A 21,352-nucleotide genomic window follows, 5' to 3' on the forward strand; every position below is an offset into this window, starting at 1 on the left:
CATGGGGGATCTCAGGGCACGTCCGACCGCCTTCCTGGAAAACGAGCTCAGTAAAAGACTTGAGGGATGAAAGCAGAATCACAGAAGAAGATTACAGAGAGTGAAGCACTGGAATGTGATCCAGTGAGCTCAGTGCAACAGTGGCGAACTTTATCTACTTACTTACAAAAAGGACAGTTTTCCATGAGGCAGCCTAATTTTGAGACTTTTCTTCACCTCCAGTCTGACAAATAAAGGCTCTCTGAGTGACGCAGGGCGGCTGGAAACAGATCTTTAGGTGCAGAAAAGTGGATTGAATGTTTCACCCTGTCTGCAAACACAGTGAGGCCAAGGCCCAGAGCGAGGGACGCATCAGAGCTGGGCTCCAGACCCCGGCCTGCAGAGGAAAAACTCTGCTCGGGTGGGACGGGCACTGTGCTGCTGAGCACAGCACACACAGCGAGCACAGCACACACGTCTCCTGCTGCTGGAACATGTCCTGCAGCTTGTAGAAAGCTCACCCAAACAGTCTGAAACTCTTTAATCTCTGCTGATAACCAAAGGTGTGCATCTTTCCACATGGAGAGGGCAAAGAGTAGATGAGCTGAAATACATTCAATACCAATTTGTGAGTCGTTTCCCTGTCAGACATAGGGCAGAAAAATCCCTGATAAAGCTTTGGCCTTTCTGCTCACATAATCTAAAGCAGATTTCTTCTTGAAATGAGAGTGCAGCCAGCTCCCAAGGACCCAATCCTTGCAATTTAGCCCCTGCTGCCCACATTAAGACAGCTGAGCACAGGGCACTTGACATCCAGGTTCAAGCACCAGACCTGGCTGTCTTCCGCATCTGTTGTATTTGCTGGGTTCAGCTACATCAATGCTGCATAAAAGAGGCAATTTGTCAATGTGCTGTGACCCAGGAAACCCAATTGGAGCCAAAATAATTAACTATTGCAATTACCCTGGTCTGATCTGCTGGCCTGTAAGAGCCAACGCCCCAGGGTGTGCACCCAGGGGACAGGCTGAGGATCCCAGCACTGCGCTAACAGGTGGAAGCAGGCAGCAGTCCCTCTGCCACCCCCAGGTGCTCAGCACAACCAACCTCAGCCTGGCAAACCAATCGTGCCAGGCAAAAAGGCCAAAAAGATCCATTTCAAGCCGGGGAAGGAACATCAGAGAGATTTTCTTGAGCTGGGGAGGGAACGTCAGCTCCCGTTGGCATGTACTGCCATTCCCTTCTAAATTCATCAAAGCACTCAAGCCCAGGTGCAAAGGACAACATGGGATTCCTCTGTCGCTCCCTTATGGGTATTTTTCCATCAGAAAATGCCCATTTCTCCCAGCTGTTCAGCAATGTGAAGAGTCTTGACATCCTGAACATCTTGTTAACGTGAAAACGATCTTGAAAGCTCTTCTTCTGCCAGAGCCTCAGCAGGATTTGAACACGTTCCACCTTTTGTCTGCTTTTGTTTTATGGTGGCTGCTGGTTTTGTTCCCCCCGTTACTCTTTAAAAAATGTTTCAGAGGGTTTGTGCCCTGTGACATCTCCCTGGTCTCACTGGGGTCCCTGGGGACAAGCCCTGAGCATGGCACAGCCGTGTGCAGTTGCTGGGAACGAGCTGGCTGGCAAGTGGACCCACTCAGCTCCCCTGGGAGACAATAAATATTCCAGAAAAATAAAGGTAGGTCAAGCTCTCCAGAACTTTTCGGCAGACTTGTGTTGCTTCCAAAACAACACATTATTTCCCCAGACCTCTTATAAAGATTTTAATTTTTTTTTCCTATGTGGAGCAGACAGATAGGTTTATCCAAAGAATAGCAATAACATCTCCAGTTATATGAAAACACTCCTCTGCCTTGCTGAGAAACAAGCTCTTATGAAGAACAGAAGCGCCATGGAATAAGCCCAGAGATGCCCCAAACTTAAAATCTGTCAAATCCAAATTCTGTCAGCACCCAGAGGGTTTCTCTTTGTGAGGCAATGGCACTGTACCACAACATTCACAGCAGTGAACAAAGTCTCATTTTATCCCTTATTGCAGTTAATTTCTGTACCTCTTTATTATCGACCCTAGCCTGACCTTCCTCTCCATAATTGCTCCAGAGAGAGGAGGAGTATCTTTATAATTTAACTTTATTTTTTTTAAATTCAGAGGCACAATTGTCACAAGTCTCTAGGCTGGAGAACTAAGCCATGTTTTTGGGGGGCTTTCTGTCACTGGACAACTTTGATATTCTACCTTCTTCATTTTCCATTTTTCAATTTTTTTTTTCATTTATTTTATTTTATTTTTTTTAAGAAAAAAGGAACCAATTAGTAATTAAATAACTAAGAAGCTAATGAGATATCACTTGCGTGATTCACAAATTGCCTCTGTTACCTGAGTGGCACTCATGCAACTCAGGATATCATAAATGGATATTTGTATTCTCGAGCTATTGCAGACAGCAGATCAAAAAAATCTCTGGGATATTTATCCCAGGAGTTCACACCTGCCCTCCCTAACAAGTGGCATGAGACAGAAGGGAGCTGTAAAAAAAAAGTGTTAAGCTCTTCACGCTGCCCTGCTGAGGAAATTGGTTAACTCAGGCTGAGCACGTATACGGGTGACTCCGTTAAATGGCTGCACAGTACAGCTTTGGGACCCAAAGCCCCAGTCTGTTAACCTGCCTTCAGAAGTTCCAGCTCCAACAATAAATCTTGGAGGCTCGCTTACAGAAAAGCTCCACCGTCACCTCCCTGCAGAAGAGCAACTTAATAAATGCAGCAGTGCTTATTAGTGACTCATAAAAGCATCTGCAGTCTTGCCTGTGAACCAAACAGAGCGCAGCTTTTCGACAGGGATACAATGAGCAACTGCCTCTCTGAACCATTATATGATTAATTCTGTTCTCGTAGGGTTTTAGCCAATTTGTAAGCAAGCTCTACAGGAGAGCTTGGCCCATGATCCACGGCTTGCAAGCAAAAATAATAATGTTACGTATACTTTTAATTTGGGGTTGACTTATTTGCAGGTGTAATTATTTGAATCCTTATATAAACTACAGCAGAGAAAATGCAGATTAAACTCTACATCTTTTTTGTGTGTTTTTAAACTGTACCAAGAGTGCAGTGTTGAAGCAATTGGAAGTGGAAGATATCTCCTTGCTCAACTGCCCCCACGCTGCTCAACTCAACTACAATGACACAAAGCATTAAAAACAATCTTTTCTTTTCTTTTCTTTTCTTTTCTTTTCTTTTCTTTTCTTTCCTTTCCTTTCCTTTCCTTTCCTTTCCTTTCCTTTCCTTTCCTTTCCTTTCCTTTCCTTTCCTTTCCTTTCCTTTCCTTTCCTTTCCTTTCCTTTCCTTTCCTTTCCTTTCCTTTCCTTTCCTTTCCTTTCCTTTCCTTTCCTTTCCTTTCCTTTCCTTTCCTTTCCTTTCCTTTCCTTTCCTTTCCTTTCCTTTCCTTTCCTTTCCTTTCCTTTCCTTTCCTTTCCTTTCCTTTCCTTTCCTTTCCTTTCCTTTCCTTTCCTTTCCTTTCCTTTCCTTTCCTTTCCTTTCCTTTCCTTTCCTTTCCTTTCCTTTCCTTTCCTTTCCTTTCCTTTCCTTTCCTTTCCTTTCCTTTCCTTTCCTTTCCTTTCCTTTCCTTTCCTTTCCTTTCCTTTCCTTTCCTTTCCTTTCCTTTCCTTTCCTTTTCTTTTCTTTTCTTTTCTTTTCTTTTCTTTTCTTTTCTTTTCTTTTCTTTTCTTTTCTTTTCTTTTCTTTTCTTTTCTTTTCTTTTCTTTTCTTTTCTTTTCTTTTCTTTTCTTTTCTTTTCTTTTCTTTTCTTTTCTTTTCTTTTCTTTTCTTTTCTTTTTATTTTTACCCCTTCCTCTGACACACGGGGGATGGAGCTGGCTGGGGAGCTGCTGTTGGGAGCTGTGAAGCCTGGCCCTGGGACCTCCGGTTCCCCACATCAGGCCTGGCCAAGCCCACGAAGGATGAGCAGTTTTTTGCTCACCTGGCACCTGATTCATTCAGATTCTACAGCTGCTGACTTGGAAACACACATAACTCACCATTTCTTACATTAAAATCACATCAGTGCTGTCAAACATCTTGATTCTCTGCACCTATGGGGCCATGTGGGAAAAAAACCAATATGCATTTCTACTGAACAGACTTCTCCTCCAGCTGTATTTTATTCAGATCTACTCCTCCCCTCTCCCCAGCACACAATTATTTAAACTTAATCCCATATCTATCATAATTCCACTGCTGCCCAACAAACACCTTCGTCACTGTGGAGCAGAAGGAGTTTTCCCCCTGGGATTTCCCACTGCTGAGAAAAAGCCACTTCGGGAGGCAAACACTGGAAACGCAGCCAGGGGAACGCGGTGGCTTCAAAAGGTTTCTGTTGTGAAAATCCAGGGCTCTAAAACACTTTGAGCAAAACATCGCCTATGGGGGGAGCGCAGCTTCAGCCCGGGCTGTCTGGGAGGAAGCGCCACGGCTGCAGACAGTCTTTGAAGATGTATTTGTGTGATAAAGTATGTCAGGAGCTCTGGAGACAGTAGGGGATGAAAAGACAGAGGCTGTGATGAAGTTTGACTTGCTGAAAGATCTCATGTCTTGCACTGGGGTGTGGACAGCATGGACAAGGAAGAGCCTAGGTTTTAATGTGCAATTTTTAAATATAAGAATCGAGCAGCTGGCAATAGAGAAGAAGAGCAGTGTGTCACAGGCAGACATGTGGCACCCCAGGCAGGAGGTGACGCCGTGCTGTGATCCTCCGACCAGAATCGTCCCGACAGAGGAGGGCACTCTGCAAGCGAGCTGACTCAGCACGTGGGTAACTCCGGGGATGGATTTGTACTGAAGCTGGACAAGAACTTTCTGATTCCTTTCCAGAGCACGACATCCTCCTGTCTGCACTGAGCTGAAGGCAAATACCTATTATTGCAGAAAGGGTTTTCTCCCCCCCATCCTCTCCTGCTCTGGACCTCCCTCCTACCAGGCTATGCAGGAGAACCGGGTGGTGCAAAGGGCAGGAAACACTGAAATCCTTTCCTTCTTCTGTCTCTTGTTACAAATGACTTTGCAAATAAACACAACATGATGATGGGAAGTTAGAAAGGAGATTCCCAGAGCTGAATTTAAAGGTTGGGAATATTTTTTCCCGTACAGACACTCTTTGTACTGAAGTGTCCTCGTTCCTTCAGTGATGTTTCCCAAAGAGCCACAGTGAATCAGGAGGGATAAATTACATAACTGCTTGAGAACCATAAATCATGCACTTATGCACGATAGTCTTCAGTCGGGAGAAGAATCTCTTGGGGGAGTTTTTTTCCCTGGTTTTGGAGAGGGGAGGAGATAACAGAACGACTGGCCAGTGCTTGCCTCTAGCCCTGTTCCTAGGAGGACCCCAAGACCTGTCTAATCACAAATGGAAGTTAACCTTCCTCAAGCCAATACTTTCTACAGCTCTAGACACTTTCCTCTAGAGGAGAAGTTCTAGGTGTGACACCTGCATTTATTTCAGATCAGAAAAATGCCAAAGAGTCATTATTTTACAGTGACCATTATTTTGATTTCCATATTATTGAAACAAAAATATTTCACATTTCACCAATACAAAACATAACCTGAAATACTTCAAGACATTCTGCTGTAAAGAGTTCCCCACAGAAAACCTAAACCTTTTACTGAAATTCCCACAAATTATTTTGATCACAACAAAGCCACCTCTCCTGCAAACAAATTTTTCATCAGAACCTTTATTGTTCCATGCTAAGCATGACGAATGCCACTTGCTCGCTTTCTCTTAGCCAGACTGTGAATTTCTCATGTGAAAAATTGTTTGTAGTCAGATGCAGCACTAAGAGAGCAGACAGCACTTAAGAAATCGATAGCAGTCCCAGCTTTCACCCCTCTGGTAAGAAAGTGAGATGTGGCAGGACCATTCCCTGCTCCTGCAGATCTGTTACCTCTCCACTGAATATGTTTGTGGTGTTTGTTGAGAACTCTGTGTGTTAAGAGAGGAAGCAAAAAGCATACTAATAGCATCCACTGCACTCCAAAATACTCCTTGGGATGGCTGCAGACCTTGGCTTGCTGTGGATACAGCTGTTTTCCTTTGCTTAAATAACCTGAGGAGATTTAAAAGGTTTGGAGGATGCTGTGGACATTCAGTAATATGGGCAGAAATCCTTGGTCACTTGAATGTCTGTAAGGGTCCATTAATGCAGACAGTCTCAGCGCATGGAAAGCCTTTGTCCTAAAAACACAAGATTTCCCCACTTACATCGTGTTAGCACCCCAGCCATTTCTCCGTGGATCTCCTGGGTGGAAGCAGTGAGAACTGAGCGCAGACAGCAGGCTCAGCGCTCCCAAATTAAACCAGTGTGGTTAATTGAGTGAGGACTGCTGCAGGAAGAGCAAATAGGATCGAGGTCAGTGGTGCCTCCAACCCAGTGCAAAGGGAAATAAAACATCCAACTGAAAAAATAAGTGACCACAGTGTTTATTTATTTATTTATTTATTATTATTTATTTATTGAAGAGCTAGTAGAAGCTGCTGGGGTCCAGTCTTGTGACTGGACCTGAATAGAAATACTTTAAAAGCACCCCTCCACCCTCTGCATTTCAGCAGCAAGCATTTAATTAACTAAAGGCATCTGAAATTGTGTATGAACCCAGTTGCCTCTAGAGCTGATCCTTCAACATCTTCTGCAAGCGTAATGCTAAGTAAATGGAAAACACTGTGAAATCAGACTGGGAATGAATTACACCCATTACCCTTACACATCTATAACTCTGTGAGGTGCCAGCTGACAGAGGTTCAGCCTGTCTGGCTTTAGCTTTTCAGCTTCACAAGTACAAATCACAGAAAACCCGAGTTTCAGACACATTAGGTCCTTTTTGTACCACGCACAGCGCTGATGTAATCTGAACGTTGCCCCCTTGCTCTGTAAAGCATTGCATTTCCCAAGGGGTTTGAGCGACAAGGAAAGGAGTTTTGGGGAGGGTTGGTTTGGAACCAGCCCAGCAGTGGGGGCAATGCACAGGATAGGGGTGTTGGAGCACTCCTGAGCCATCCTGCCTCAAGCACAACTCCACAGAAACCCTGACACAAAGCACCCACTGCGGGAGGAAGCTGCTTGGGGTTGTGGTTTGCAACCAGGTACAAAAAAGCATCCATTCTCTGTGGGTCACCCGGGGCGGCCTCATGGGGACTGCTTTCCCTTCTTCAAGCTGCAGCCGACCTGGAGGGTTGTAGCACTTCTTTGTGCTGCCAGCTTGAGCTCCAGGTCCAAATTCTTCTCAGCTCTTGGCTGCTTGCAATTTATTCTCTAGAGCAGCTGTGACCAGAAGGGAAAAGCCACTCAGTGAGGAAAGGTGCACCCATCACATCCACCCCATGCCCAGAACAAACTCAGAAGTTTCCCTCCAGCCTCAATCTCTCAGCAGGATGCAGAAGTTGCTCTCAGTGCAGGTCTGTTGTGAATAACAACATCACAGGGAGCCCTGCCATCTAGGATCACTGACAGGAGCGTGCTGCTCGGCACCACTTATCAATGGCACTTTTCAGATGGAAAAGGGGAAGTTAATTTCCAAGCACATAGGTCCAAAAAGAGCCAGGTTAAGTTTGGCCTACACAGGCTGATGGGAAATAAAACTTGGCACTCCTTCCTTGCTTTCCATCCACAAACCTCAGCGCCTTTTACAAATATTAGCAGAGCAGTGACCTTCCCAGCTCGAGTGCAGAAATTAGATGCTGGGAAAGCCTCATCCAATCCCACTCACTATGTGGTCCTCACACGGTGGCTGCAATAAAAGCTTTTCTTCTATTGCAATAATAATAAAATATAATAGCGCTGCAGAAAATGAGAAACACAACAGGACTGTGTTGTGTATCGGGGCAGTGAGCAGCACTGCTCTGCGTTCTCCCAAGCGGCTTTGGATACTTTAAAGACATGATTTTCGTGAGGCTTTAGGCGCAATGACATAGGTCTTTAAAGGAGTCAAAGTGGTGCACTCCAGCAATGAGCTGTTTGGAAGATTTACGTCCTGCTACTGCTCCTTTCGAAAGGCACAGCTGATGTGCTGCCTCGGCTGTCAGCGTTGGCAGCCCGTGGTTCAGAACATGATATAATCATCCGTATATTTATCAGCAGGGACAAAAGACTAAAATGTATTTGAACAAGGGAAAAGGGGGGATGGAGACCCACGATTAATTTTAGAAATAACAAGCTGCAAGTTGCACAGTCACAAAGCGGGGGTTGGAATGCAGTTTTCCAGAGTTTGTAAAGACTCATTTAATTTCTATAGAAACTGAGCAGCAAACAGGTAATTTTCTCTGAAAAGTGCTTCTATCACCTCCGTAATGCTCTGTAAGAGGAATACATTTCCCTTGTGCCTTCTTAATCCCCTGTTATTTTCATTATAAATTTAATTAAGCTCTTCTGGAGAACGCTCTATGACATACGAGCTGAGTTTTGTTTTTCTATCAGAGCGATGATAGAAATGAGCTGCTGAATTATGTGGCAATTGCATTTCTTTATTCCGTGTTAATTTTCAAATGAGATTAAGCACTTTGCTCCCCCCAGGTCAATCTGTGCCACCAAAGCTGAGTGCAGGAGCCCCATGGGGATGCCCAAGAGGCCGAAGTGCCTCCAGCCACTCCTCTCCTCCTTGGTTCAATGCTGCAGCTCCCACTTTGCAGAACATCCCCGAGGAAATCAGGAGAATTACAGCAGCTCTCAGCACCACAGCAGAAAGGAATCCAGAAGCATCTCACTTTTTCTGGGGAAATTGGCATTTGAGGATCCTCCCTGCACTAGGGCTCAGACAAACACCGCTGCCACATGGTGCCTTCTGCTGTGGGTGCCCTCAGAGCAAGGTGTTGGAGCTGTTCCCAGAGGGACGCAGCTGCCCTGGGCTTTACGGGGCCAGTTACCAAGCAACACGTGCAGCATCCTCCCTGCTCCGCAGAGCAGGACCAAGGCACCTCTCCTTGTTTGCCTCTCTGCATGTTTTGAAGAGAAGATTTACATGTATTCTAGGCTGATCCCCTGTTTCTCAGCATCTTGGTTGCTTCATATAATTAGCTGATAATCCTGGATAAAATCTATCAACTCATGAGATTAGCAGCATCTGCAGTTACACAAATTATGTCTGAAGGCATTATAATAATTACAATTTATGTTACCAACACAAGGGTTCTCAAAGCAGCATCTAGGCTGTCTCTTGTGTGAAAACCAAACCCGTGCCCCCTAATTTTCCATTTTCCCCAAGTGGCAGCTGAGAGCAGCTGCCTCTCCTCCCGCCCGGCAGGCGGCTGCGGCACTGCCACGAGCTCTGCTCGAGCTCAGCAGCTGGCTTGCCAAAGACACACAGGCAGTCTTTTCCACATCTCAGCCACAGGGTTTCGAGAGCTGGCCACAAACTTCAAAAATAAACCCTCAGGTGGCACCATCATTACTGAATAATTAAAGATTGAATGCCTGTCATTGCTCAGCATTTGTCAGGGATGCTACTGTCCTACAGCCTTCAGTTCAGCTACCTGAAAGCAGAGCGGTAATGTCACATCTGTGTCCCTGAGAAGAGAAGGAAGTAAGCAAGAAAAGCTCATGTGACATGGGCTTACATCAAGGCTGAATAGGTAAAAAAAAAATAATAATAATAAAAAATCACTAATATTTAAAAAACTCTTAATTTTACACATTAACACATTCCCTCGTTGCTTCTCCCCTATCATCATAACAAATGCCATCACATGTAGGAGTACAGAGGTCAGCAAAGAAGCCAAAACATATGGATAAGACACAAGGCAGCGAGCTCCTATGTCCCTGCCCCTTGCTGAAAGCCACAACAACACAGGCTGGGACACAGGCCCTGTGTGCAGGCGGGAGCCCGTCCTTCATGCCTCACTTTTCTCCCTCTGCCTCTCTATTTGGAGATTATAACACATCAAATGAACACCAGAGGTTCCTGTCACAAATCCGGGCCCCTGGGAATGCACATCAACAGTCCTCCCCCCCGACTTACTTCAGTTACCACTGATGGTTTGGGTTATTTTTTGGGTTGTTGGATTTTTTCATTAGCAAGACGCTACCAGTGCAGGGAGACAGACATGTCTGCTGCCAGCCACATCCATCATCTCGCAGAATTTCAAGCATCACTGCTAAGAAAAACATCTTCAAAGTGGTGTTGGAGTAAAAATGTCACACCAAGGGAGAGCTATCTGTCTGCGCCTCATCCTTCTTTAATGTTATGCTTCTGACAGCTTAACAACAGCTAAACAGCTTAGGTCTCAGCAAGAGGTTTCCAAGCTGTTTGAGAATGAGAAACAAGACATTTTAATTAGAGGCAAAGCTTCCGCTTTGCTGCTGCCACCCCTCTGCGTGAGGCTCGTGGTGAGGAGCGCTGTGGTGGCACAGCATAGGGGCCTTGGGCATCGCCACGGCCAGTGGGACCCCTGCAAATGCTGCTTGTCCCCAGGGCAGACACCCGTCCTCTCCACCAGTCACGGAGCATGGTGGTGGCATTTTAGCCAGGCAGCCATTCCCAGCTTTGCTGTTGTTGATAACAGTGCAGTGAGTTTGTCTCCAGCACGCCCAAGAAGTAACCGTAACAATTGCAGGACGCATGCAGAGATGTTGTCCTTTTTACTCCCCTGCAACACAAACCCATGAGAAGCAGAAGATATTTGCCATGGTTTTGCTGTCCACATGATGCAGTAAAACTGCTTTGAATTTCAAGCTCCCATCAGGGAGGGCGCATTTAGCAGCCAATGTTGGGAAACAACTCGGAATTCCAGAACTGGGCTCCAAAGCTGAACAGATGGGTTTAGCTCCTTGTTGGGGAACTACTCGCATGGTGGAGAAAAGCTTGGGGACAGTACTGGGCAAATGAAGCTCCTCGGTCACCTGCAGGGCAGTTCTGCAGATGCTCTCTCTGCACACAGTGCTTCATCCTTACAAAGGGAAGCTCATCCATGAACAGCCACTGAAGGTCTGTCTGAAATGATACAGCTGAGGTATATATACAGGCTCCACACTGCACAAGGCGTCCCCTAGGGAGATGTAACTGGGGAAAGGAAGGAAGGAAACTGAAGAGATAACAACACCATCTGATAAAGGCTTCACCCCATACTGCACAAAGGGCACAGGCTACAGAGTTCTTTTGTCTCACTTACGGCAGCCTCTGAACCCACCCTGTAAGTCCCCATCCTCCTCCAGCTCTTTGGAAACTCAAGTCAATATCTGTAGTTAATATAAAAATTAAAATGAAAAAAGTAGGCTTTTTTTTTTTTTTTAATCTTATCAAGATAGAGTATTTGGGTTTTACTAGGGAGCAGTTAATGAACCACTTCATTTTTTTCCCCATAAGTAACATCATCCATTTCCCCACAGAAAATGGTTCAATTGAAAACAAAGTCAATTACATCCCATCATGTTGTAATAAAGTTAGTCTTCTGAAGACAGCCAGAAGAAGAAAACCTTTTTGGCATATGAAAAATGGGGAAGGTTTCCTTCAGGATCCGAAGGCAGAAAACAGCAGGGCTTTGTTGCAGACACCAGCCCTGTTCCCACCAGGCGAGGCAGGTTCCAGAGCCCAGAGCCCAGTCGAGGACGCTGCTGCCCCCTCCCTCCGCCTGGTTTAAGGCAAAGCCCTCGTTACATCTCCAGCTGGTCACATATCAAAAGAAAATAAATGCGCAAGGAGTGACTAAGAGTTTTTTAATAGCAGACGTGGTCATTACAGCCATCCCACCTGATCTTTTATTTAGCGCAGTCCAGAGAGCTTCAGTGGGTTAAAGCTAATCTAAGGAAAAGCACGCTGTGCCGAGCACTGAGATACAGTTATGACTCACTCTTGACAATATATCATCATTTCCACAGAGCACTTGAAGCCTGATGTTTCTGTTCCAACCCCCTTGCTCTGTCCTGCCCAGCCAGCTGCCAGCTTTCCCCATACAACCAGCAGCCCCCAGACACTGCAGGGGAGCTGCAGGGAGCCTGCAGGGAGCTACTGGGCACAACCCCCCGGTGTTAGGGCAGCTCTGCTTGTTTCGAGGAGTTCCATGTCTTCTACCATTCACCCTGCTCACACAAGGTAAAGACCCTTGAGACCCTAAAGACCCAGCCTTTCTGAGTGGGTAAAGCACCAAAGATGGCACTGGAACACCAGCAGAGCAAATGAAAACAGTAAGAGCCATCCAGCTGGAGGAGACACAGCCTCCAGCACAGCTCTGCTGCTTTGCAGGCTGAGCACAGCTACCAGAGTTATTGTTCTAGAGCTCACTGCTGGGGCAAAATGACCTGTTGGCATGATGGCTGGGACCTGGAGGAGGGCTGCTGGGGGCTGTTACTTGCTGAGCACTGCTGTGCAAGCACTGCAGGGTCTGAGACCAAAATGATCAAATCCGTGAAGACTGCATGTTTTCCAGAAGGATAATCAAGCCTTGTGTGCTAATAACCTGCAGCTAAGGGGTGCAAGCAAGCCCCACCTGACTGCTCCCACAGAAATGCAAAGTAAGCTCCCAGCTACTCAGTGTCTTTAAAAAAGCAGGCCATGAGATTTGGTTACCCAGATTAAATACTGCTTTTCTAAGAAGGAACTCTTTTAACCTGTGAAAATCTTAAAACAGCATTTTGTCACTAGGACTGGAGGTTATTGGCAGCCTTCACAGCAGAGAACAGGATCCAGAACTGCACCCTTTCTTGGCTTATCCTTCAAGTCCTTCAAGCCATCTTTCCAATGACAGCTTCAGTGCTGAAAGCCTGAACCATGGAGGTGGTCAATAAATAATTCGAACGTTCATGAAAAAAAAGCTCTTGGCTCCTTTTTAAAATTTTCTCTGAAAGGATGGGGTGGAATTATTCAGGAAGTTTTTTGTTTTGTTTTCTTTTCTTTTCTTTTTTTTTTCTCTGTGTTGCACCCATTTAAATCGTTCTTACTAGTGATTTTTCTTCCTAGTTTTATTTTTAATAAAGATTCTTGTTACAAAAATGAGATGTCAGAAAATCTGACACATTGCTGTACCATATGCTTAGTGTCTATTTCCAGCAGCAGGTGAGAATCTCAAGATTCAATTCCCACCTGTGCCAAGCCATTTTACACCAATCTGCTCTGTAGGAAAACATGGAATAAAAGAAATAAAATCTGTGGAAGACATGTATATATGTGCACTGCTGTGCAGTTCCAGCATTGTCCTTATAAAAAGGGAGTTCATATATCCATTTCCATCTCCATTGTGATACAATGAGTATCACAACAGGAAAGCATTGCCTAACGCCAACATCACAAAGTCAACTATAAACTGGATCAGACTCAACTATTAACTTCTACAAACTTGGTCAGACTCTCAAAAGTAACTTGTCATCTTCCTTCTATAGCTCTGTGTACTTTTACTTTTTTAGTGTTTATACTTCGGAACTTCCATTAAAGAAAAAAAAAATCTCCTGCAATCAGCAGGTGCCAGGAGATGGTGGTTTAAGACATAGCACCTGATGTTGGAAAACTCAAGTCGTAAATGCCAGACTTGATGAGTCTACAAATCTGTCCTTCTTGGAACAAATCTGGGTCTTGAAATCTTAGCATCATTCACCAGAGTCCTATTCCCTGATTTATTCATCATTGAGTCCTTGCCTTGGAGCAGCGTAATGATATTTTCCTTCTGATGTCTAATTGCCAGCTGGAGGGCTGTACAGCCAGTAATATCTTCCACATCCAGCAGAGCACCGGCCTTAATCAAGGTCTTGATAATGGCCATATTGCCCTTGAGGACAGCAAGGTGCAAGGGTGTCCAGCCCACTTTGTTCTTGGCATTGACATCTGCCCTGCACTCCAGCAGGTTGATGACGGTCAGAAAGGAGCCCCGCTGGACTGCAAAGTGCAGGGGGGCCCACTCTGACTTCTCGGCGATGTTGGGGTCTGCCCCACATCTCAGCAGCTCGCAGACCACCGGCTCTTCGCTGTAGCGAGTGGCCAGGTGAAGCGGCGTCCAGTCCATGCTTCCTCTGGCATTCAGCTTGGCGTGGCTGTCCTTCAGCAGGTGGATGATTTCAATGTGCCCTTTGAAAGAAGCCAGGTGCAGCGGGGTCCAGCCTTTGTCTGTCCTCAGCTCCACGTTGGCTCCATATTTGATGAGCTTCTCGCAGATCAGGTACTTCCCCCTGGCCACGGCCAGGTGCAGGGCGCTGTAGTGGTTTTGATCCAGGCTGTTGACGGAGGCCCCGTTCTTCAGCAAGTAGTGGACGACCCTGAACTTCCCCCGCTCCACCGCGACATGAAGCGGCGTCCTGTGGTTCTTCTGCTTCTTCTCCAGGTCTGCCCCTTGGCTGGCGAGGAGTTTGACCAAGCTGACGTGCCCAAAGCAGGCTGCCACGTGGAGGGCTGTTTTCCCGTCTACCTCCTGGGTGTTGGAGTCAGCCTGGCGCGACAGCAGCACGCGGGCCACGTTCTCAAAGTTGTTCTGTGATGCCAAGTGCAGGGGGGTCCACCCGTCGTGCTCCTGAGCATTTACCTGCGCCTGGTGGTCCAGCAGGAGGCGGACAATTCTGTCGTCCCCATTCTGAGCTGCGAAGTGAAGAGGCGTCCAACCATCCTCGTCGGGCATGTTGATGTCCGCGTCGTGCTCTATCAGCACCGAGCAGATCTCCGGGGACCTCCTCTGAACAGCCATGATGAGCGGGGTGTAGCCGCAGACCGCCTGGCTGTTCACATCGGCTCTACAGCTCAGGAGAAACTTCACCTTGTCCACGTCTCCCTGGATCACCATGACGTGAAGCAGCGTCAGGCCGTTGTCGTGGACTCTGCAGATCTCCTCGGACAGGACGTCCTTGGGACTTTCAGTCTCACCCTGAGAAGGTGGCACATGGACCTCCTCTTTACCCGTTTCTATAGGCGGGGGAAACAAAACAGCAGGGAGGGAGTGAGACCAAGCGAAGCAGCTTGGTGTGCACAACATGGGAGGGAGGGACAGCAGGTGAATCTTCATACTACGCGATGAGATAAAAAGCATCTTAGAGATAAGGAACGAGAAGTAAGGCCAGATGGCTACAGGCAGCCTCTTACAAAGCAGAGAGGCCAAGCTCTCCATCATGGGAGCTCTGCTATTTCCTTTATAGTTCATCTTCCTTAGCTTAAAATGAAAAGTCACCCACAAGGAAAACTTCCTAGAGCCACATCTTTATCTCTAGAGAGCAAGGAAATAGGCTATTCTCGTGGATTTCCCCTTCTTTATCTTTAAATTACGAAGAAAAGTTCCCTACTTACCGGCACTTCTGGGGGCTTGGGAGAAGATAAACTCTTCTTTGTCACTCTCATTTTCAGGAAGGGAAAAAGAAAAAGCCGTAAGAGAAAGTTGCCTCTTTGCATTATATACTTTTTGTAGATTTCTTCTTTGCTCTAGAATTTCATATTACCATTAATGTGTTTTTTATCAAGTCCTGTGAAAGTCAGCAGAGCAAATCATGGCACTAATGGGAATGCAGGAACCTGAAAATGATCTCTGGAGATCAGTGAGGTTTTGTCCTTCTCACTCCTCTGCTACCAAACATACCCAAACATGACCTTCTTATTTCAGCATGTGCCCATGGCAGCATCACATTTGGTCATTTGCTTTGTTGTGCAGGGAATCCAGACCCCCCCCCACCTCCTTGACGTGCTGTGCTGGATGCTCTTGTTTCTTGCGGACTGCACAACTTGGCAAACCCCCAGAACAGCACTAGTCCTCAGCTACTAATTCTGCTGAAACCTGATTCTTTATTAGTCACAGAAACACAGGGATTTAATTTTATTTTTTTCCCTCCCTAAAGGTTATTTAAATTGCAGTGTCCTCCATTTCTTGAAGCTAGAAAATGATCCAGTGAACACATCTGCCAGTGCCATGAGCAGAACCTGAGTGCATCTGTGTTTGCCTGAGCTTCTGTTTATGACTGAGGACTCCTTGATAAAACCTCTTCCCCTCAGCAAGCAGAAAGAAGGGTCTTCCTCTTGGACTGTCTATCATTAACACACCAGCCAGCTCCCTAAATTACTTATTTATTTTCCTAAAAGAACCGTGGCTGTAACCCTATGCAAACAAACTGGGCAAAGTGTGCCCAGTGATGGGAGAGGAAACCCAGCCTTGGGAACTGGTAAGACAAGGGAAAGGAGTCTGGGAAACTTCCCGAGGGCGTTGGGAGGCCTCCAAGGCTCACCTGCTGGCTGCCCGAGATGGCAGGCTTGTGGGACATCTTCCTGACGAGGCGCTCGTTCTCCGGATCTACGACGAGGCTTTGTATCAGGGACAGCAGCATGTCTGTTTCCACAGGGATATCTGCAAGGAGGTCGGGAGCTGCCCACGTGCTCGGAGCCCAGTTGGCACCCAAGGCTGTGGAAGTCCTCCACACAGCCCCCGCACAGGGAGGGGGGAAAAAGGGAGAAAGGGAATGTGCTGACAGCAGATGGGCACCAACCATTTCCACAGCAACAGGCAATTTATCTGGTAATGACTTACACACAAGCTCATCCCCCTTTGTGAATCTGTGCAGCTGACCTTTCCCTAATCTGTGCCACGTTTGGGTACTGCACCTGTAAAGCTCGGGCGCTGCTTCGGGTCCTGGTCCCAGCACCTCTTCATCAAGTCTACCATCTGCTGGCACTCCCCCGGCCAGTCATCGCGGGTGGGCTCCAGGCACGGCCTCTTTCCTGCTGCAACCTTGACTATAATGGCCATCATGTTGGCTCCTGAAAGAGTCACAGCTGTGTGTGCTGGGCTTTTCTCCATGAATGTGGCTGTAATAAACATTTCATAAGTGCAGAGCATGTAAGAAGTGCTCTCATATTTACCTGCATAAGGTTTCTTCTGCATAAGCACCTCCCAAATGACGATTCCGAAGCTGCAGGCAACGAGAGATCGTGAACAATCATTCCCATCATGTTCTCATTGTGCATGGACATAAAATCCACCTATTGCTTTCATCTTCTTGAGAAATGGAAAAATTTGGAATGGCGTCCTTCAGGATGGAAGACCTAGGATTTCATCCCCCATGCCCCAAAAGGACAATATCTTCTGAATCACTGCATACATCTCTAATGTCTCAGCCGCAGGGCTGGTGCAGTGAATGAGTGACTTACTGCATTTCCCATGAAAGTCAGGCTCTAAGTGCCTTTGGAGTCCATTTTATCCCTATTTTGTCACAGAGTCCCCTGTTGCAAGTTCATGTGCTCATGCAAATCCTTTGCTTTTTGTCTCGGGTTGCTGTGTAATGCAGTAACCAAGGAGCTGACAAATTTCCATAATGTACCTTGCATATGTGGGCAGCACAGCAATTTGGCCATAAGGAAAAGTTACACATCTTTTCTCCACCTGCTACTGACCAAAATGAAGCTGAATACCCAAGCAGCCAAGCAATGTTACAGTTGTCTTAAAAATCAAAATAAATCTTAGCAGTGACGCCGCCTGCTCCGCGCTCTAATCCTACTCCTTGCCCAGAACAGCTCCCAGCAGCCTAGCAGGGTGTGAGGGAACCTAAGGCAAGGCAGTCTGCAGCTCCTATGGGACCAGGAGAGGCTCCTGGTTGGGGCCAGCTGGTTATCCACACACCAACCCCTGCTCTCTGTCTGCACCCCTGAGGTCAGAGCCGCACACGTTGCTTCCAGTGCTCCCAGCACGTCCCCACCAAGGACATTTACAAGGCAGAGAGACGGGGCAATAAAATGAGGCAATGCCACAGTCTCTCTTCCTCTGTGCAAGAGCCAGGTGGCAACCCCGTCTCACCCGTGTGCAGAAAGGCAGCCCTTACCTGTACACATCGTATTTGATTCCTGGGGGCTTGGTGTTCTGGAGGAACATTTCGGGGGGGATGTAGCTCAAAGTGCCTCTCAGAGCAGAGCTTTCAATGTATTGCATTCGGCTCGACTGCTCCATCCATTTGGAGAGCCCGAAGTCTGAGATCTGCAAGCAGAGACAATGAGAGCCCCCCCCCTCTAGCACTCACACACCTTTCCTTGGTTTAGCTGGGAGCTAAATATCTCTCTGTCCTTCAGAATCAGGAGCATGAGGAGGCACCTAGCCCCTGAAACATAATAGGACTCTGGCAAAACTGAAGCCAGTGCTTTCCTCTGAGTCCAACAGAGCAGCATTTGCCCCCAAGCTAGACCCCAAAATTCCCCCTTCTGGCACAGATTGCCTGGAATATTCCACATAATTTATTTACCAGCTGTTTCCTACAAGCCCCAGTGGCCAACTGCTCGCTGAGTGTTCCTGAAGACCCCACCTCATTAGGATCCTGGACTCAAAACAAGCAATACACACTGCTACTAAGCGAAATAACCTGTCCCTAAAAACATGAAGGTCATACCTTGACATGCATATTGCCATCTAGGAGAATGTTCCCTGGCTTTAGATCTAGGTGAAGCAAAGGAGGTGTCATGCTGTGCAGGAAATTCATAGCCAAGCCCATCTCGTGGATAACCCGGAATTTGAGCTGCCAGGACATTTTGTGAGTGGGGAGAATTTTTTCCAAGGACCCTCTGGCCATATATTCCATCACTATGCCCAGAGGGCTGTTGCAGACCCCATAGATAGTGACAATGTGCTGGAATTTGATTTTCTCCATCTTGGTGGCCTCTTCCATTAGGCAGTTCACATTGTTTCTGGAAAATAAAATAAAATAAAATAAAATAAAATAAAATAAAATAAAATAAAATAAAATAAAATAAAATAAAATAAAATAAAATAAAATAAAATAAAATAAAATAAAATAAAATAAAATAATAAAATAAAATAATAAAATAAAATTAACCAAGAGTTGTCATCAGTGCTGATCCACAGGCAGTTACTGAGTGACTGTACAGCTTAGGGGTATCCAGCCTTTCCAATCAGCCCTGCAAACCTCAGCAAGATTCATTGCCACAAATCAAAAGCATGAGTTGACAGGACTTTACAAAATGACCTGAGGATTTTGTGGGCAAATTCAACCACCAGCCTCCTAGAGAATCCTCGTCCACCTGTTTGTTTTCACACCTTGGTGCATTCCCCAAGTGCTGCTTCCCTGCGAGCATGCCATGGGCAGCAGCAGGGTGCTCCCTGCCTTTTCCATGCCCCCTGTCCCCAGGGCACGCACGAACCTGCAGGGACCTGCCCATGGCTAAGCTCTGCCTGCAGCTTTGGTCCCGGGGCAGTCTAGACATGTCTGCCCGTTGTTGCCAGCTTTGCCAGACCTGTTCCACTAAATCTTTGCATTTCCCAACTTGTTGAACAAGCTCAGAGTACGCTGACAGCAGCCAGGCAGTAAAAGTGCCAAACCTGCACTCATAAAGCACACCTGGGAATGGATCTGGGCTTGCAACTACATTATGCCAAGACACTAATGTGTCTAAACTTAGTTCAGCTAAGCAAATCCCTCTGCCAGACTTCCTCCAGCAGGCTCCCCGGGTAAAACACAGCTCTGGAGGAGTTGTCTCGGGTATTTTGCTTCCCACGGAGGAAGAGAGGCTTACCCCAGTAAGGCAGCCGCAACCTGCAGCACAGAGTGCTGCCTCTTGGTGCTTGTCCCTCCCAAAGAAAGAAGTGACTTGAGTGGCCTCCAGTTCCCTTCCTGGGACAGGACCAGGGCTGGGCACTGCAGGAAAGAGGACGCTGGAGCCACAATAAATGAGGCTTGTCAGGGAGAAGAGCAAGAGCCCCGAAGCAATCCTACAAGATTCCAAGTGCTTTAAATGTGTTGGAAACCTGTGACTGCATCTGTGGCTATATTTTTTTTTTTTATGTGTTCCTTGGGATTTTTTTTTTCTTTTTCTCCCTAAGAATTGTCATCCACAGCAGATCTGCCGACTAAAAACCTTTGCAGCTGACAAGGGTTGAAGCAAGAGCACCTTTCAGACACCCCCAACCCTTCCAGGTGATGCACAGGTTCAGCTGCACCCACCGAGCTCCTGCCCTCCCAGCATGCCCGTGCCCACAGGGATCCCTTGCATCATCCCACTAATCCACTGAATGACATCCCACAGACTTTCAGGGCTGAGGGACTGATGCTGGTCCTCCCAGCCCTCCTGGAAAGAAAAGATTTGGGGCAGAGCCATGGCATAGGACAGCATGCTCTTGCCTTCTAATGCAGAGCTTGTGGGGGTGACAGAAGGATAACGTTAGCCAGTGCAGCCCCAAAGCTGCTTGCCATATGTAAGGGGAAGAAGGCCTTTGAGAAACCTACGTTAGAGTGCAAAGTTGTTTTAAGGACAAAATAGCATAACCCCAATCCCTAGGAGACCTGTGCAATAACTCATAAAGGCACATACACTCCCAGATACTTTTCCCAAACTCAGATTTTCAGATTTGGTTTTTCAAATCCTGGTGACTGCAGAAATGTTTTTAAAAATCAGTGAACATTTCTGCTTGCATTCAACAATTCTTCTGGAACATCTACTAGCATTTGAGATAATCCATGAAACCCACAAGACGAAACTCATTGGAATGGTACACACAGAAGTAAAACCGATTGACTGGACACACTTCTTCCCCAGAAGAGAAAGTGCAAATGTAACATTTGAGGAACGCAAGCCTTGCAAATTAAAGGGGACAATCATACAATCTATGATCCCATTAATCACTGCCCAGATGAAACGACTGTTGTCAGTAAAAAAAAAAGCTACTCCTAATTCCCAGATTTCAATGTTGTCAGAAATAAGCTCTCCTTTCCTCTTGCACGTGCACATGGACACATAGGAAAGCGAGGCAGACCTCCAGGTCACTGGTGCTTGCCCAAAACCTCTGGGGTGCCCCTTTGGACACCTCCACCAGTTTTAGCCCCACATCGCCACAGATCTGTCCTTGGTGGCACGACCAGGAGGAGCTGGAAGAGAGCTGGTGGTTACCTGTCTGCGCTGGAGTCCTGCAGCAGGTACGGGGAGCATTTCACCGCATAGACCGTCCTCCACCTCCTGTGCTTGACTTGGTACACGCACCCAAAGCCTCCACTGGCCACCTTAACCCAGTCCTCTTCGAAATCCTCCTTGCTGAAGATGGTCAAGCTGCCCAGTTGTGGGTCTGCCTCTGCAGTCATGACAGACAAGGCAGCCTGGCTGGCTGCCTCCTGCTCGGGCGCTCTCGGGGAAGAACCCAGGAGCTCCTCTGCTCCCGATTTGCATGGGGAGGTGGGGAGTTGCCCAAAATGAGCCATGTTACTCACTGCCAAGAGGTGGATCCCGAAGCATCACGCTCGCCCCGTGCAAGGAGCTGCAGTGCTGCAGTGCCTGGAGCCTCGCTGGGCACAAATCCCCATCCTGTCCCACATCAAGCAGTGCTTACACCAAGCCAAGGGCTTTTCGGCTTCAATCTGTGTCCTGCCAGCAGGCAGGCTGGGGAGCAGCAGGAGCTGGGAGGCGTCAGACCCCAACTGGCCAAAGGGGTATTCCACAC

General features: G+C 47.0%; 1 protein-coding gene across 1 annotated transcript; it reads right to left on the bottom strand.

Annotated features, from left to right (window-relative positions):
• Window positions 1–11,230: 11,230 nt before the first annotated feature.
• ANKK1 (ankyrin repeat and kinase domain containing 1) lies at window positions 11,231–21,071 on the bottom strand. The gene is made up of 8 exons (XM_021279448.4): window positions 20,809–21,071; window positions 18,297–18,591; window positions 17,739–17,890; window positions 16,783–16,832; window positions 16,525–16,680; window positions 16,152–16,270; window positions 15,226–15,271; window positions 11,231–14,847 (listed from the first exon to the last, which is right to left on the bottom strand). The coding sequence occupies exons 1-8, from the start codon at window positions 20,994–20,996 to the stop codon at window positions 13,499–13,501; spliced, it is 2,355 nt and encodes a 784-aa protein (XP_021135123.1). The 5' UTR covers window positions 20,997–21,071; the 3' UTR covers window positions 11,231–13,498.
• Between the last annotated feature and the right edge of the window lie 281 nt (window positions 21,072–21,352).

The sequence above is a fragment of the Anas platyrhynchos genome, chromosome 25 (assembly GCF_047663525.1).
Source record: "Anas platyrhynchos isolate ZD024472 breed Pekin duck chromosome 25, IASCAAS_PekinDuck_T2T, whole genome shotgun sequence".
NCBI lineage: Eukaryota > Metazoa > Chordata > Aves > Anseriformes > Anatidae > Anas > Anas platyrhynchos.